Source organism: Osmerus eperlanus, chromosome 26, assembly GCF_963692335.1.
Source record: "Osmerus eperlanus chromosome 26, fOsmEpe2.1, whole genome shotgun sequence".
NCBI lineage: Eukaryota > Metazoa > Chordata > Actinopteri > Osmeriformes > Osmeridae > Osmerus > Osmerus eperlanus.
The window spans coordinates 9,164,039-9,177,193 of NC_085043.1; the positions used below are offsets into that span (position 1 = coordinate 9,164,039).

The window sequence follows — 13,155 nt, forward strand, 5'->3', positions numbered from 1 at the left end:
ACCACTGTCAGTTTAAACAATCTACCTAAATAATATAAAAACAGGAAGTGTTTATCGAGCTAGGGCACAGATCTTGTAGGGCACAGGTCCGCTGGTGATGCCCAATTCGCTTGTCAGGTCTAGCTGGCAGCCGTCTGGGGCCTGGAAGGAGAAGCGCTGGAACAGGGAGGTGAAGAACAGGAACAGCTCCATCCTGGCCAGCTGCTCACCTGGACACATTCTCTTACCTGGGTAGAGGAGAGGCGAGGGAACACACACACACAAGCGTTATATTAAGCTATTTGGAAAGGTGAATATTGTGGAATTATTGTAAAACAATAATGGAAGATCTGGATACCATACCTATCGAAAAAGGGATGAAATTATCTCTTTTGACAAAGTGCCCCTTGTCATCCAGGAAATGTCCAGGATTAAACTGATCAGGAGCAGCATACTCACTCCTGTCTTCTAGTATAGGTTTCAACAACGGCAAAATCATCACCCCCTGAACAGAGGAATTCACTTGTCAAAAATGGCAGCATTTATCTTCAGTTAAACATGTGTTCTACACACTAAACTTTTAAAAAACAACTTAATGTGATCCTACACTCACTTCATAACTAAATGGGTTCATTGTCGATATTAGGCCAATTAGCACTTCTTCCACAAACCCACCTTTGGGATGACATACCCAGCCACAGTTGTGTCCTTGTTGGCCACTCTGGGGGGAGTGAAGGGGACAATGTTACCAAACCTCTGGATCTCGTGGATGACAGCGTAGGTATACGGCATTTTGACTCTGTCGTCCATGGAGGGCTGGCGAGACTGTCCTACGACATGATCAATCTCTGCGTGGACTTTGTCTTTGGGGAAGAGAAAGATACCAGTCTTAACAGGTTTTTCATTTATATCGCAGAAACTTTATAGAGCAGATGCAGCTTATGGGGAGGATTTGAACCTGAGCTACCACTGAGCTATACCGACCATTTCATAATTCGCATAAGCGGCTTCAACATTATTAACATTAAGGTGCATGTCTTTCTACCTTGTATCTCTGGGTATTTGGTCATGTAGAGGATTGCCCAGCGGAGGGTGGTAGATGTGGTTTCGGTCCCGGCCCCGAACAGATCCACCACACAGAAGAGGAGATTCTCCTCAGTGAAGCCAGCGCTCTCGTCTTTATTCTGAAGGGGGAGATCAACGTCAAGGGATCTCTCCGGGTTTTGAGGAAAACCCAAGTCAAAATGTTAATCCCAATGTCGAACCTCTTGTCAAGTTCCTATGACTTAAGATAGAGGATCACTAAAGGAGTTTCTGTCAGAAACAACGACTCCAACCTTCTCTATCTCGTTGAGGTAACAGTCGATGTAGTCCCTGGGGTCGGAGGGGTTCTTATCCTCCCTGTGCTTCTCCACCTCTGCTCTGATGAACTCTTTGACCTCTTGGAGTTGGGCGAAGACAGTATGGTGTTTGCCAGGTAGGTAGGACATCACCGTGGGGAACTGGTTATACATCTATCAACAAAGGAGAATTAAAACGTTTATTTGATTTTTTTTTAAAGCAAACAAATGCCACACACATAATTATATACACAGAGATAGAATAGAGATATAGAATAAGATATAGAATTGTCAGAAATAATCGTTGTAAATTATAATAAAACACAGAAACCAAGAACGACCAAGGAATAACTGATTTGCTGTCACTGTGAATAACCCTACCCGACCACAGAACGTAGCAGGAAGTTGTAGAACATCATCGGCGCACTTCATCATGTGATGAAAGTACTGGTCATTGTATTCAAACCTGCGGCCAAAAACTAGGGTACATATTATGTTGGCCACAGCATTGTTGGTTACGTGATGAGGGTTGAAAGGCAGGCCTGGAACCAAGAAATAGTTGGGACAGAGTTATTCACACCGCCAATAATAAGCAGTTAGTCTGTAGAGTAAAACATATGATTGAAAAAACTACAACAAGGAACAGAGTGTGAGGAGATTGTGTGAAGTATATTTTTTACTGTTGCTTGCTTTTCTACAGGTACACTTGCACTTATAGCGATTCATGTTGTTTAATTGTAACTTGTTTAACTACATGCTCTTGTGGTTCTTCCCTTTGGCACTTATTTTGGTTGTTCACAATATGTGCTTCATGGTTTGGCTACCCGCAATGTTTTTGGGGCTATCTTGTTGTTATTATCAGTGACCTATGCTCTTTGTAAAGCTCTCTCTTGGAAGTCGCTTTGGATAAAAGCGTCTGCTAAATGAATAAATGTAAATGTAAAATGTGAAGTCTATGAACCTCACCTCTCTTTGCCAGGTAAGCGTCACACAGAAGCTGGCTCTCCTGAAGGATGGAGTCTTCCAGGGTTTTCTTGCCCACACCAAAGTACTTGAGTGTGGACAGGGCGAATCGTCTCTGCTGCCTCCACATGTGTCCACTGGAGGAGACGAGGCCTAGCCAGAGAGACACATGCAGCACAGTCAACACGCACAGCCAAACTGGAGTCTGATGGAGGCCTGACACTAGTTCATGATCAAAACAGCTGGATCACTCCAGTGAAATGGCATGGTAAATATGTTTTTTTATTGTAATGGTCCATACTTTTGCCATGGTTTCAAGAACCCAGACCCAAACCTGACTTGGGTCTTGACCTCTGGCAAGCTTCCTGATTCCATTCCATGCTGTCTACAGCATTTGGAACTTGACTTGTAATCCAGTATGTGCCATTCATACTAGATTTACATTTACATTTAGTCATTTAGCAGACGCTCTTATCCAGAGCGACTTACAGTAAGTACAAGGACATTCCCCCCGAGGCAAGTAGGGTGAAGTGCCTTGCCCAAGGACACAACGTTGTGTTGCACGGCCGGGAGTCGAACCGGCAACCTTCTGATTACTAGCCCGATTCCCTAACCGCTCAGCCATCTGCCATCCATATTGTATGTAGGCAGACATGGCGCCCTGTGTCCACATTACCTAGACCTTTGCTGAGCCTGTCGTTCAGGGGGTAAGAGGGGCGATCGGTGAAGGCCTCTGCCTGCTCTACGAAGGCCTCTCTGAAACCTTTCAGGCCTGAAAGGAGCACACAGGGGTTTCCTCCGCCCAGGTCGAGGCTGGACACATCTCCGTAGGTTACTGCAAGCTTGACGACACATAACATACACATTTGTCCACTGTGCACTTTGGGCAATTATCACAAGGGTAACTGTACAGGCAACTGCAAAGTATTTCAGACAAAGGTATGTGTCTGTATCTATGTACACATTTCAATCTACTAAGTGTCAGGTGGCTGAGCGGTGAGGGAATCGGGCTAGTAATCCGAAGGTTGCCAGTTCGATTCCCGGTCATGCCAACTGACGTTGTGTCCTTGGGCAAGGCACTTTACCCTACTTGCCTCGGGGGAATGTCCCTGTACTTACTGTAATTCGCTCTGGATAAGAGCGTCTGCTAAATGACTAAATGTAAGTGGACTGATAAATGACATAGTATTACTTAACTATAGCAGTCCTTTATCACTCCTTACCTTCTTACAGGATCCAATTGGGTCCATGATGTTGATATTGAGAACGTTTCCAATAAAAGGGAGGGGCAAAGGGCCAGGAGGGTAGTTCTTTGGAGGAAGGTTGTTTAAATACTTCACCACTAACAGAACCAATAGGAAGAGTAGAACCCCTTGGGTGTCAATCCACTGGCTAATCACGGAGTTGAAGACCTCGAATACGGCCATAATTCTTGAGCCCTCTGAAACCACAGTGGATGTTGCTGAGCACCGTCTATAACTTTTACAACTGCAACAACTGTATTACTCGTAATTTATACAATTATGCACATTGGAAATGTATATTGTGTAAACAAATGAAATGCTTCGAAAGAGTAGACGAGAGCAATACTATGTGTGGACTTCTCCTCCAATGTAAACATTAGCACTTCCTGGTAATGTACAAACGGAAGTATAGGTAAAGGTTACTTACGTAAGGCTGTGTGTAAATCAGGCGTCTTTGGTTTTATCAGACTACAAATAGAGTTACTAGGCTGGGGTAGCGTATAGGCTACACGAAGTTGTTAACTACACAGAAAAACTATCGGAGGCAGCGTGTTTGTGTTTATGTTGGCTGCTGAATTATGAAGTTACGCAAGCTTGTTTTACAAAGTCCATTGATAAAAGACGAAAATATACCCACAGAGGTGACTGCCCTCAATAACACTTGGCCTCAAAAAGTCTGCGCAAACTCCAACTTAGAAGAACTTAGAAGGTCGCCAACCATCTACATCGCCTCAAAGTTAATATTTGATAAACAAAAGTATAACTCTTAACTTTCTCCCACTTTCGATTATGATTTTTATGACGCTAGCGATTTCCTTCGACTTCATGTATCGCTGCAAAGAGCAAAATCTCAGCTATTCTAGAGCGACCAAGAACTTCATCATCAATGTCATCCAGTTGACTAAACCGGCACACATAGGCGTGCCAAATTCATTCAGATTATTGTTGCAAACATCTCCAACTTCACCTCCTCTCTGAATGGGGCACCTACAGTAAAGTTTAAGTATTGCTCCTAACTGTATTGTATTCAGGTTTTTTAACTATTATGACAACCACATGAATAAAACAGAACACAACCTTTTTTCACGTTCAGCTGCCTTTACTTAGTATACACGTTACAAAACAATTCACTCTGAGGCTTATGGCTCACAAAAAACCTTGGTTAACACACTTAATGATGCAGTCTCTTATGGGAGCGATTAGACTCTTATGTCATTCACTGCAGCCTGGCTAGAGGCTGGCTTGATGGGGTTTTATATAATCGTCTCTGTTGGAGCCCAACACCGTGGAGTTTCACCAGAGCTTGAGAACAAGATGGCGTAGATCTGGTGAAGACCATACAGACTGTTCATCTGCCTTTCTTCTCTGGACACTGGGTCTTGTAACCCACTCTGTAGGCTTGGACATACACACGAGCCTGATTGATCCTGCAACACACATACACACACGAGGGAGTGAGTGTTAGTCTCTTACGCGTGCGTATGTTCGGCAGTGTCTAAGAGAGTGTGTGTGAGTGGGTGAACACGCATGTTATTTCCACCTGTACTTGGTGCAAAGCTGAACTCCCAGAGGTCCACAGCGGTCCACATAGCTCTCCCTCACTCCTTTCCTGACCGCCCGGGCCATGCTGACTGTCATGGTGACCACAGGACATGTTCTGACACACACAGACCCCCACACCACACACACACACACAGACCCACACAGGTCAGCACGACAGAAATATGAACTTAACATGTCTTTCATGGTTGTTGAATATATTGTTCATGGGAGAGAAAGAATCACAGAGATAATCATCATTACAAGAGTGAGGAAAGCTCCGGAAAAGCCTGGCTGTGTTGTGTGTAGTCGGTTGGTGGTGGGTTGGTGCTTACAGTCTCTCGCAGCGATGCCCCGCTGTGCCCTCAGGGCATGTGCACGTGTTGTGAGGACTGCAGGCGGCGCCGTGTTGGCAAGGGGGCACACACGGCGTGATGATCGCTACGACAACAACACAATGAAGGCTTGACACCCAAACTCGTCGGTGTGACATCATCTATCATCCATGTTATACAAACACCATGAAACCCTGTCTCACGCGCTGACCTGTCTCACAGAAACTTCCGGAAAACCCACTGGGACAACGGCATCTGTTGAGGCCCACACAAACACCACCATTCTTACAAGCTTTGTGGCACAGCGCAGGTTCTGAGAGCAAGAGAAAACACACTCAGATAACCGGCCAACCATGTAATTCTGTTCCCAGATTACCACTAGAGGGCAGTGTCTCACCTATCTGGCAATGAGTTCCTTGCCAACCTTCCACACATATACATTTGTTGACATCCACACACCTTCCTCCATTCTGACAGGACGGCGTGCAGAGGGCTGAAATTACACACACACGCACACATTCGGCGGACATTTTAACGATTCACCGTGCAGGAGACTACTTTGAGTGAGGTCACATGCTGTCTCGAGGGTTTGGTGGTCCGGTACTCACGGGAAAGGCACTGGGTACCGCTGTAATCAGAGGGACACTGGCAGGTGTCTGGACCAACACAGCGGCCCCTGTTGGCACAAGGCTGCTCACACACCGCTGAGAGACCGGAAGAGGTTGGGAGTTTGGTGAGAGAAATAGGTGGCTCAGCGGTTAGGGAATGGGGCTAGTAATCAGAAGGTTGCAGGTTCGATTCCTGTGCCGTGCCAAATGACGCTATGTCCTTGGGCAAGGCACTTAACCTTACTTGCCTCGGGGGAATGTCCCTGTACTTACTTTAAGTTGCTTTGGAGAAGAGTGTCTGCTAAGTCGCTCTGGAGAAGAGCGTCTGCTAAATGTAAATGCAATCCCTACGAGGTAAAAGTGAGATGTGCGGGCAGGGCGTGCCAGGTGCCAGGCTACCTGTGTGGCAGCCCCTTCCACTCCAGCCGGTGGAACACTGACACATGTTCCAGCGCATGCAGGTGCCCCCGTGAGCACAGGGTGGAGAGCAACTGGCTGGAACACAGAACACACACACCTTGTTTACCTGTCAGTACTACTAACACCTTAAGAGGGCGCCGTTGAGCAGTATTACTAATACCTGGTTAATGTTCATCCTATTCACACACACATATGCACAAATCAAATACAATTTTATTGATATATCCCTTTTTACAGGCATTTTCAGTGTGCTTCACAAATGCCCACACATCCCAAACCAACCCAGGTATAACCAACCTGTGCACAAGCACGGACACCTATGTACCTGAGCAACCAGCTCCAGGGTAACCCGCCGGACAGTCACAGGTGTTTGGGGCTACGCACACGCCATAGTTCTGACACAGGGGATTGCATATGGCTGGAGGCGCAAGGAGGAGGGGGGAAGGTCAAAGGTGAAACAGGATGTGTGAATGAACTTCAGGTGAACTTGTGAGAGTTGGTCCGGGAAAGACAGACTCACGCTTGCACTTTGTGAGGTCATCGGTGCGAGACTCATAGCCCTCCCTACAGGAGCAGTTGAACCCTCCTGGGTGATTCATACACAGCTGCTCACAGCCACCATTGGTGAAGTCCCCACACTCATCCACATCTGAGGGAGACGGATGGTGAGAAAGGGTGAGAGAGAGAGAGAGAGAGAGAGAGCGATAGAGAGAGAGAGAGAGAGAGAGAGAGCGAGAGAGAGAGAGAGAGAGAGAGAGAGAGAGAGAGAGAGCGAGAGAGAGAGCGATAGAAAGAGAAATAAAGTGAAATGGAGAAAGAGACAAATAGAGAGAAAGAGAAACAAGCGCAAATTCGAATTAGCCATGATCACGCAAGCACATGCATCGACGCGTGGGGGGAAAACTTGTGGACCTAGCGAGCGAGCCATGGAGCTGCTCGATCTCAGCTAAAAGACAGCTGGGTGGAAACATCCTCTCACCCAGACAGCTCCTCAGGTCAGGTGCCAGTTCCCAGCCTGCCTTGCAGCTGCAGTAGAGGCGTCCCTCCGCGCGTACGGTACACACATGGTCGCAGCCGCCGTTTCTCAGGTCACATGATGTCACATCTACCAGGAAACCACCCCCCCCCCCCACTTGTGACATCATACGCTCACCACCAAAGTCGTGGCGTTTATCCTTGGACCGATTGCTTCTTTTTAAAATGAAATCAGTATTTGTCACAGACTCAAATAAAGATTGAACATGGTTATGCAATTACACACCTCACACACACACACGCACACACACACCTTACACACACTGAGGTACACACCTCACACACGCACACATCTTGCACACACACTGAGGTGCAGGTGGGTTACGTACTGACACAGGAGAGGTTGTCTGGGCCCAGCAGGAGAGGGGGGGGGCAGTAACAGGTGTGTCCTCCAGGGGTGTTTATGCAGTCGTGAGAGCACCCCCCCTTCTGAAGCTTACACTCATCAATATCTATACAGAAACACAGACACAAAACCACACACACACACACGTACATTATCAAGTGACAGAGTTACTACACAGCGGTATCGCTCATTGTTAGAGCATTTGACTGCAGATCAAGAACTCACATATTCAAATCACCCCCCTGTACCATACGTCACTTTGGAGAAAAGCATCTACTAAATGAATACATTACTTTTTGCAAGGCTGCTTAATTTCAATCGAGTGTCAGGATAACTGGTTCTTGGCCGGTTGGTACTGACCGACACAGCTGTGTCCGTCGATGTGTAGCTGGTAACCAGGACGACACGAGCAGAGGAAGGAGCCGTGAGTGTTGGCGCACAGCTGCTCACAAGTCCCGTTCCTCGTCACACACTCGTCAACATCTGGGGAGCAGGAGGCAGAGGAGGGGTCACACGGGTTCATCAGACATCCAGGATGACTGATGATGTTGGAAACTTCATGTAAGACGCTACAGGAAGTGATGCAAGCGGCCTGTTTATCTTGACTCCCGTCGCTGCTGGTGTTTTACCGTGTTCTTGGGTTTGAGGAAGGATCGTTTTAACCGTTATTAAATTTGATTGCTGATACATTACTGACAGGATTATTTATTTTTTACATCTTTAAATGTCCTTTCGTTCGTCTTTTTTTGTGTTAAGACTTTCCGTGTGGAAGGCAAGAAGGGTTTACAGTTTACGGTTGTTTACCTGTACAGTTGTGTCCATCCTGGGCCAGCTGGTATCCCGTGTCACACAGGCAGCTGTACCCCCCGGGCTCATTAGTACAGTTGTGCTCACAATGACCGTTCCCCAACGCACACTCATCCACATCTGAAACCATGACAATCCCTAGGTCACCTCCAAAGGATTTACAACAGCCCAGAGCCAACCAAACAATGCACACATCCCCACAAACACGACACCTCACCACATCCCCACACACACGACACCTCACCACATCCCCCCCCCCCGCACACACACAACACCTCCTCACCACATCCCCCCACACACACACACAACACCTCCTCACCACATCCCCACACACACACACACGACACCTCACCACATCCCCACACACACACACACACACACAACACCTCCTCACCACATCCCCCCACACACACACACAACACCTCACCACATCCCCACAAACACGACACCTCACCACATCCCCCCCCACACACACACACACACAACACCTCACCACATCCCCACAAACACGACACCTCACCACATTCCCCCCCACACACACAACACCTCACCACATCCCCACACACACACACAACACCTCACCACATCCCCACAAACACGACACCTCACCACATCCCCCCCCCGCACACACACAACACCTCCTCACCACATCCCCCCACACACACACACAACACCTCCTCACCACATCCCCACAAACACACACAACACCTCACCACATCCCCACACACACACACACACACACAACACCTCACCACATCCCCACAAACACGACACCTCACCACATCCCCCCCCACACACAACACCTCACCACATCCACACACACACACACAACACCTCACCACATCCCCACAAACACAACACCTCACCACATCCCCCCCCCCACACACACAACACCTCACCACATCCCCCCCACACACACACAACACCTCACCACATCCCCACACACACACACACAACACCTCACCACATCCCCACACACAACACCTCACCACATCCCCACACACACACACACAACACCTCACCACATCCCCACACACACACAACACCTCACCACATCTCCACACACACACCCCACCTGCTCACCTACCGTAACAGGAGTGGCCGTCCCCGTTGAACCCCTGGTAGCACTGGCAGAAGTAAGAACCAATGATGTTCCCACAGTGAGCGTTGATGTCACAGCCGTGACGGCCAGACGTGCACTCGTTTTCATCTGCGGGGAGCGGGAACGGGAAAAGAAAAGAGAGACAGAGAGTAGAAAAAAACATTCTCATTTATTCTTCTACTTATTCTCCCCCCCCCCTGGGAAACTCAAAGTAAAAATCGAACACGGTTCCGCCAGTTCTTCACCTTCGCAGTATGTGCCGTCACCACGGTAACCCCGCTGGCAAACGCATTTGTAACTCCCGAGGGTGTTCTCACACACGCCCTTACCGACACACACATCTGGGCTGGCCTTGCACTCGTCCACGTCTGTGAAGGACATCAGACGAAGGCAATCGTTGAAACGACGGCTTCAAAGCTGCCCTAAAAACCAGTACGAAAGCTCGACATTTCAAACCGACGCCGTACCTTGGCACACTGTGTAGTCTGGACACACATGACCTGAGAGAGAGGTTTCAGGAAGCAGGAAAAGGAGGGCCGATGAGATGGAGAGAGGAGACGGAAATACAGGCAACAGATGCAGCAAAGCAGTGGGGTTAAAGCACAGTGATCCAGCCACGCCTCAATCCTACCCCCCGTTGTGACACACAGCAGCCCGCTCCTTCCGTGCCACACTGCCAGCCCCGGGAGACGTACCCACGCAGGCCGGAGCCTCGGCTCTGAAGCCGGCTTGGCACTGACAGCGGAAGCTTCCGGGGGTGTTCACACACACGTTGCCCAGGTTACACTGCTCCTCAAAACTGCACTCGCCCGCATCTGAGGGGACACGAGAGACAAGAGGGAAACAGAAAACTTGTACACGCATGTACTTCCTTTCATCTTGGAACCACACTCACGGTATCACACATTGCTTCGCCCCCTTTATGCTGTTCCTACTACAAACACACACACACACACACTAAGGAATCATGTAGGCCTCACCTACACAGCTCTTTCCATTCAAGGCCATGACGTATCCAGTTGCGCAGGAGCAGGAGAAGGAGCCTGGGCTGTTCGTACACTGTGCCTCGTGGCCGCAGGCCTGCAGCCCTGTTATCACAGCCAGCGCACACTCGTCTACATCTGCAACACACACACACACCAGAGACCCACACAAGCAAACACACATACACACCCTCCACAGTCAATGCATGCATTATAACCCAAGTCTTAACAGACTCACTCGAGCAGGAACGTGTTGCACACACACTTACCCTGACATCCCTCTGGGCCCATCAGGTAACCACGGAGACAGCTGCACAGGTAAGAACCAGGTGTGTTTGTGCAGTTGGCATGGAGACCGCATGGACCTGGTCCATCCCCTTTACACTCATCAATATCTGGGAGAAAGTTTTAAAAAGTACACTTGGCATGGTTGAAACAGACGTAGAAACTGACATGAAACAGAGTTAGCTGACAGAATTGGTTTCATTTAATTGATATCGTACCACAGTTCACAATTGTGTCACCATGACGTCCGTACCACATTAGCTAGACCAGTGGTTCTCAACCCTGGTCCTCAAATATCCCCTGTCCTGCATGTTTTAGATGTTTCCCTGCTCCAACACACCTGATTCAAATGAATGGTCGTTAACAGGCTTCTGCATAGCTAGATAACAACCCATTTATTTGAATCAGGTGTGTTGGAGCAGGGAAACATCTAAAACGTGCAGGACAGGGGGTACTTGAGGACCAGGGTTGAGAACCACTGAGCTAGATCACGTAGACTCACCACGACACTCTGCTGCCCCCTGCTGGGTGAATCCCACAGCGCACGTACAGTTGTCTCCGATCTGCACCATGCCTAGAGGACACACGCAGCCTGCATCTCCCCTCACCAACACCAGACTTCCTGGGCATGGGGAGGTGAGTGCTGGGGGTGCCGTGGTCGTGAGGGGGGCTGTGGGGCAGGACAGACAAACAGATGACGATATAACAGGATGTAACAAATGCAAAGAGGAAATAGGCTACATATTGGCAGAGGAAGCAACTGGGCATTAAGTCTTGCACGGATATAGAAGATGTAAACAAATACATGTGAATGACCATAAATATATAATAAAACTGTCACTTTCACGCTCGTCAACTCACTTGCGGTTGTCGTGTTTCCCTGCGCGACTTCAGTGACGTTCACTATAGCATTCTCGATCTGTAGACTCTGAGTTAACAGTTAACAGGGAGTGAGCTATGGCATCAACTCGGTAAAGGAAACACAAACTGTCATATAAACACACAGATCTGTCGTAAACATGAACCCGGTCTCACCCCCCAGAACGTGGAGCCTGGAGGTTCAACTGACCTGACTTTTGAAGGCTTCTAGCCCTGAATGTTTTAAGACCTCGTTGTCGCCGTGGGGGGTGGTGAGGGGCTCTGCGACTGACAAGGCCAGGAAAAACGCCACCAGGTAGATAGGAAGGAGGGCCATGACTTCCAGACACAGACGACCCACTTCTGAGAATCACGCTGTGAAGAAACCCCTGATTTAGAGCAAGGTTAGAAAAAAACATGACTGAAAGTTTTTCCTTTTTTTTTTCAACATAAGCCTACACGTATGTTCAACACACATGTTCAAGTAAAGTTTGCTGTTTTGTCTTTTTATACAGTCATTTAGTGTTAAGGCATCTTTAAAATATAGACTTCAAACGGGCCTACATACAGCAACAAGAAACAATACGGCTGACTGATCTGACCGATAAAACACAGTAATGGTTTCTTGTCCAAACACGTAGAGCCATGAGACAAGACTGTTATTATCCATCTCCATGCCCTGGGCTTTCGGGGGGGGGGGGGGGGGGGGGGAACAAAAGAAACTTTTACAATTTCAGATAGTGTAGGTATACGGTGGAAGTGGAGCTTTCTATTAAAATGTTCATGCGTGCGCATAACTCACTTTTAAAAACACGCATTACAAATCCTACCTGTTCGAATAATAATCAAGTTCCATGAGCTTCTATAAGATTCATTCCTAGATGAATCTTAGGCTTTCTTTAGTTTTATGGAGGTGTGATTTCAAACCGTTAGGCCTACTTTGTATTTGCACAAAAACGAACTGTTGTATGTTAAAGAATGCATCCGACATGCAAAGAAATGTAAATTGCTTACCTATAAGAGATGTCTTCTGGACTGTAAACATAAAAGGGGCTTCTCAGTCATCTAAGCTAGACACAAAAAAGTCGACATGCCGAATGCGCTTCTTCCACGGTCTCCAGATGCTCGACTGCGAGATGTTTTCTCTGCGAGCCAATCACGACCTAAGGGGCCGAGCTGTGATGACCACACATCCTGTTGGAATTCTGAACTTCCCATTCCAGTCCCAGACTAACGCTTCCAGCCAGGGAAAACAACTCGACCCGATCTGTCTTCCACTCGTTCCGTGTCCTTTGCTTGACTCGGGTCGAG

At 48.0% G+C, this 13,155-nt stretch overlaps 2 protein-coding genes across 7 annotated transcripts; both read right to left on the reverse strand.

Annotated features, from left to right (window-relative positions):
- Positions 1–35: 35 nt before the first annotated feature.
- si:ch211-221n20.8 (uncharacterized protein LOC100034409 homolog) lies at positions 36–12,988 on the reverse strand. 6 transcript variants are annotated; one of them, XR_009928630.1, is made up of 24 exons: positions 12,859–12,988; positions 12,056–12,219; positions 11,848–11,914; positions 11,489–11,656; positions 10,971–11,096; positions 10,699–10,839; positions 10,414–10,533; positions 10,186–10,218; positions 9,964–10,086; positions 9,704–9,826; positions 8,614–8,736; positions 8,170–8,292; positions 7,793–7,915; positions 7,408–7,533; positions 6,949–7,077; positions 6,754–6,846; positions 6,408–6,503; positions 6,009–6,104; positions 5,798–5,893; positions 5,612–5,713; positions 5,401–5,506; positions 5,067–5,183; positions 4,824–4,953; positions 36–141 (listed from the first exon to the last, which is right to left on the reverse strand). XR_009928630.1 is itself a non-coding variant. In XM_062452213.1 (23 exons), the coding sequence occupies exons 2-23, from the start codon at positions 12,179–12,181 to the stop codon at positions 4,875–4,877; spliced, it is 2,436 nt and encodes an 811-aa protein (XP_062308197.1). In that variant the 5' UTR covers positions 12,182–12,219; positions 12,859–12,988; the 3' UTR covers positions 4,601–4,874. The 6 variants fall into 6 exon arrangements, 5 of the variants coding, with proteins under 5 accessions (XP_062308197.1, XP_062308198.1, XP_062308200.1 ...); XM_062452213.1 differs by lacking the exon at positions 36–141 and having other exon boundaries at positions 4,601–4,953; XM_062452214.1 differs by lacking the exon at positions 36–141 and having other exon boundaries at positions 4,601–4,953; positions 12,056–12,233; positions 12,859–12,984.
- Positions 52–4,148, reverse strand: LOC134012677 (cytochrome P450 2J4-like). The gene is made up of 10 exons (XM_062452218.1): positions 3,954–4,148; positions 3,506–3,723; positions 2,959–3,124; positions 2,286–2,435; positions 1,701–1,861; positions 1,317–1,493; positions 1,025–1,163; positions 655–842; positions 343–484; positions 52–227 (listed from the first exon to the last, which is right to left on the reverse strand). Exons 2-10 carry the CDS (start codon positions 3,707–3,709, stop codon positions 52–54), a joined length of 1,503 nt encoding a protein of 500 aa, XP_062308202.1. The 5' UTR covers positions 3,710–3,723; positions 3,954–4,148.
- Positions 12,989–13,155: the final 167 nt, after the last annotated feature.

Excerpts from the sequence above, each read along its gene's own strand:
- LOC134012677 (XM_062452218.1), bottom strand. The coding sequence starts at position 3,709 with ATGGCCGTATTCGAGGTCTTCAACTCCGTGATTAGCCAGTGGATTGAC. Across the intron at positions 3,125-3,505 it reads CAATTGGATCCTGTAAGAAG|CTTGCAGTAACCTACGGAGA; the intron begins GTAAGGAGTGAT and ends TGTGTCGTCAAG. Across the intron at positions 1,862-2,285 it reads CGCTTACCTGGCAAAGAGAG|GCCTGCCTTTCAACCCTCAT; the intron begins GTGAGGTTCATA and ends TCTTGGTTCCAG.
- si:ch211-221n20.8 (XM_062452213.1), bottom strand. The coding sequence starts at position 12,181 with ATGGCCCTCCTTCCTATCTACCTGGTGGCGTTTTTCCTGGCCTTGTCA. Across the intron at positions 6,105-6,407 it reads TGGAAGGGGCTGCCACACAG|CGGTGTGTGAGCAGCCTTGT; the intron begins GTAGCCTGGCAC and ends CCGGTCTCTCAG. Across the intron at positions 5,894-6,008 it reads CGGTACCCAGTGCCTTTCCC|CCCTCTGCACGCCGTCCTGT; the intron begins GTGAGTACCGGA and ends GTGTAATTTCAG.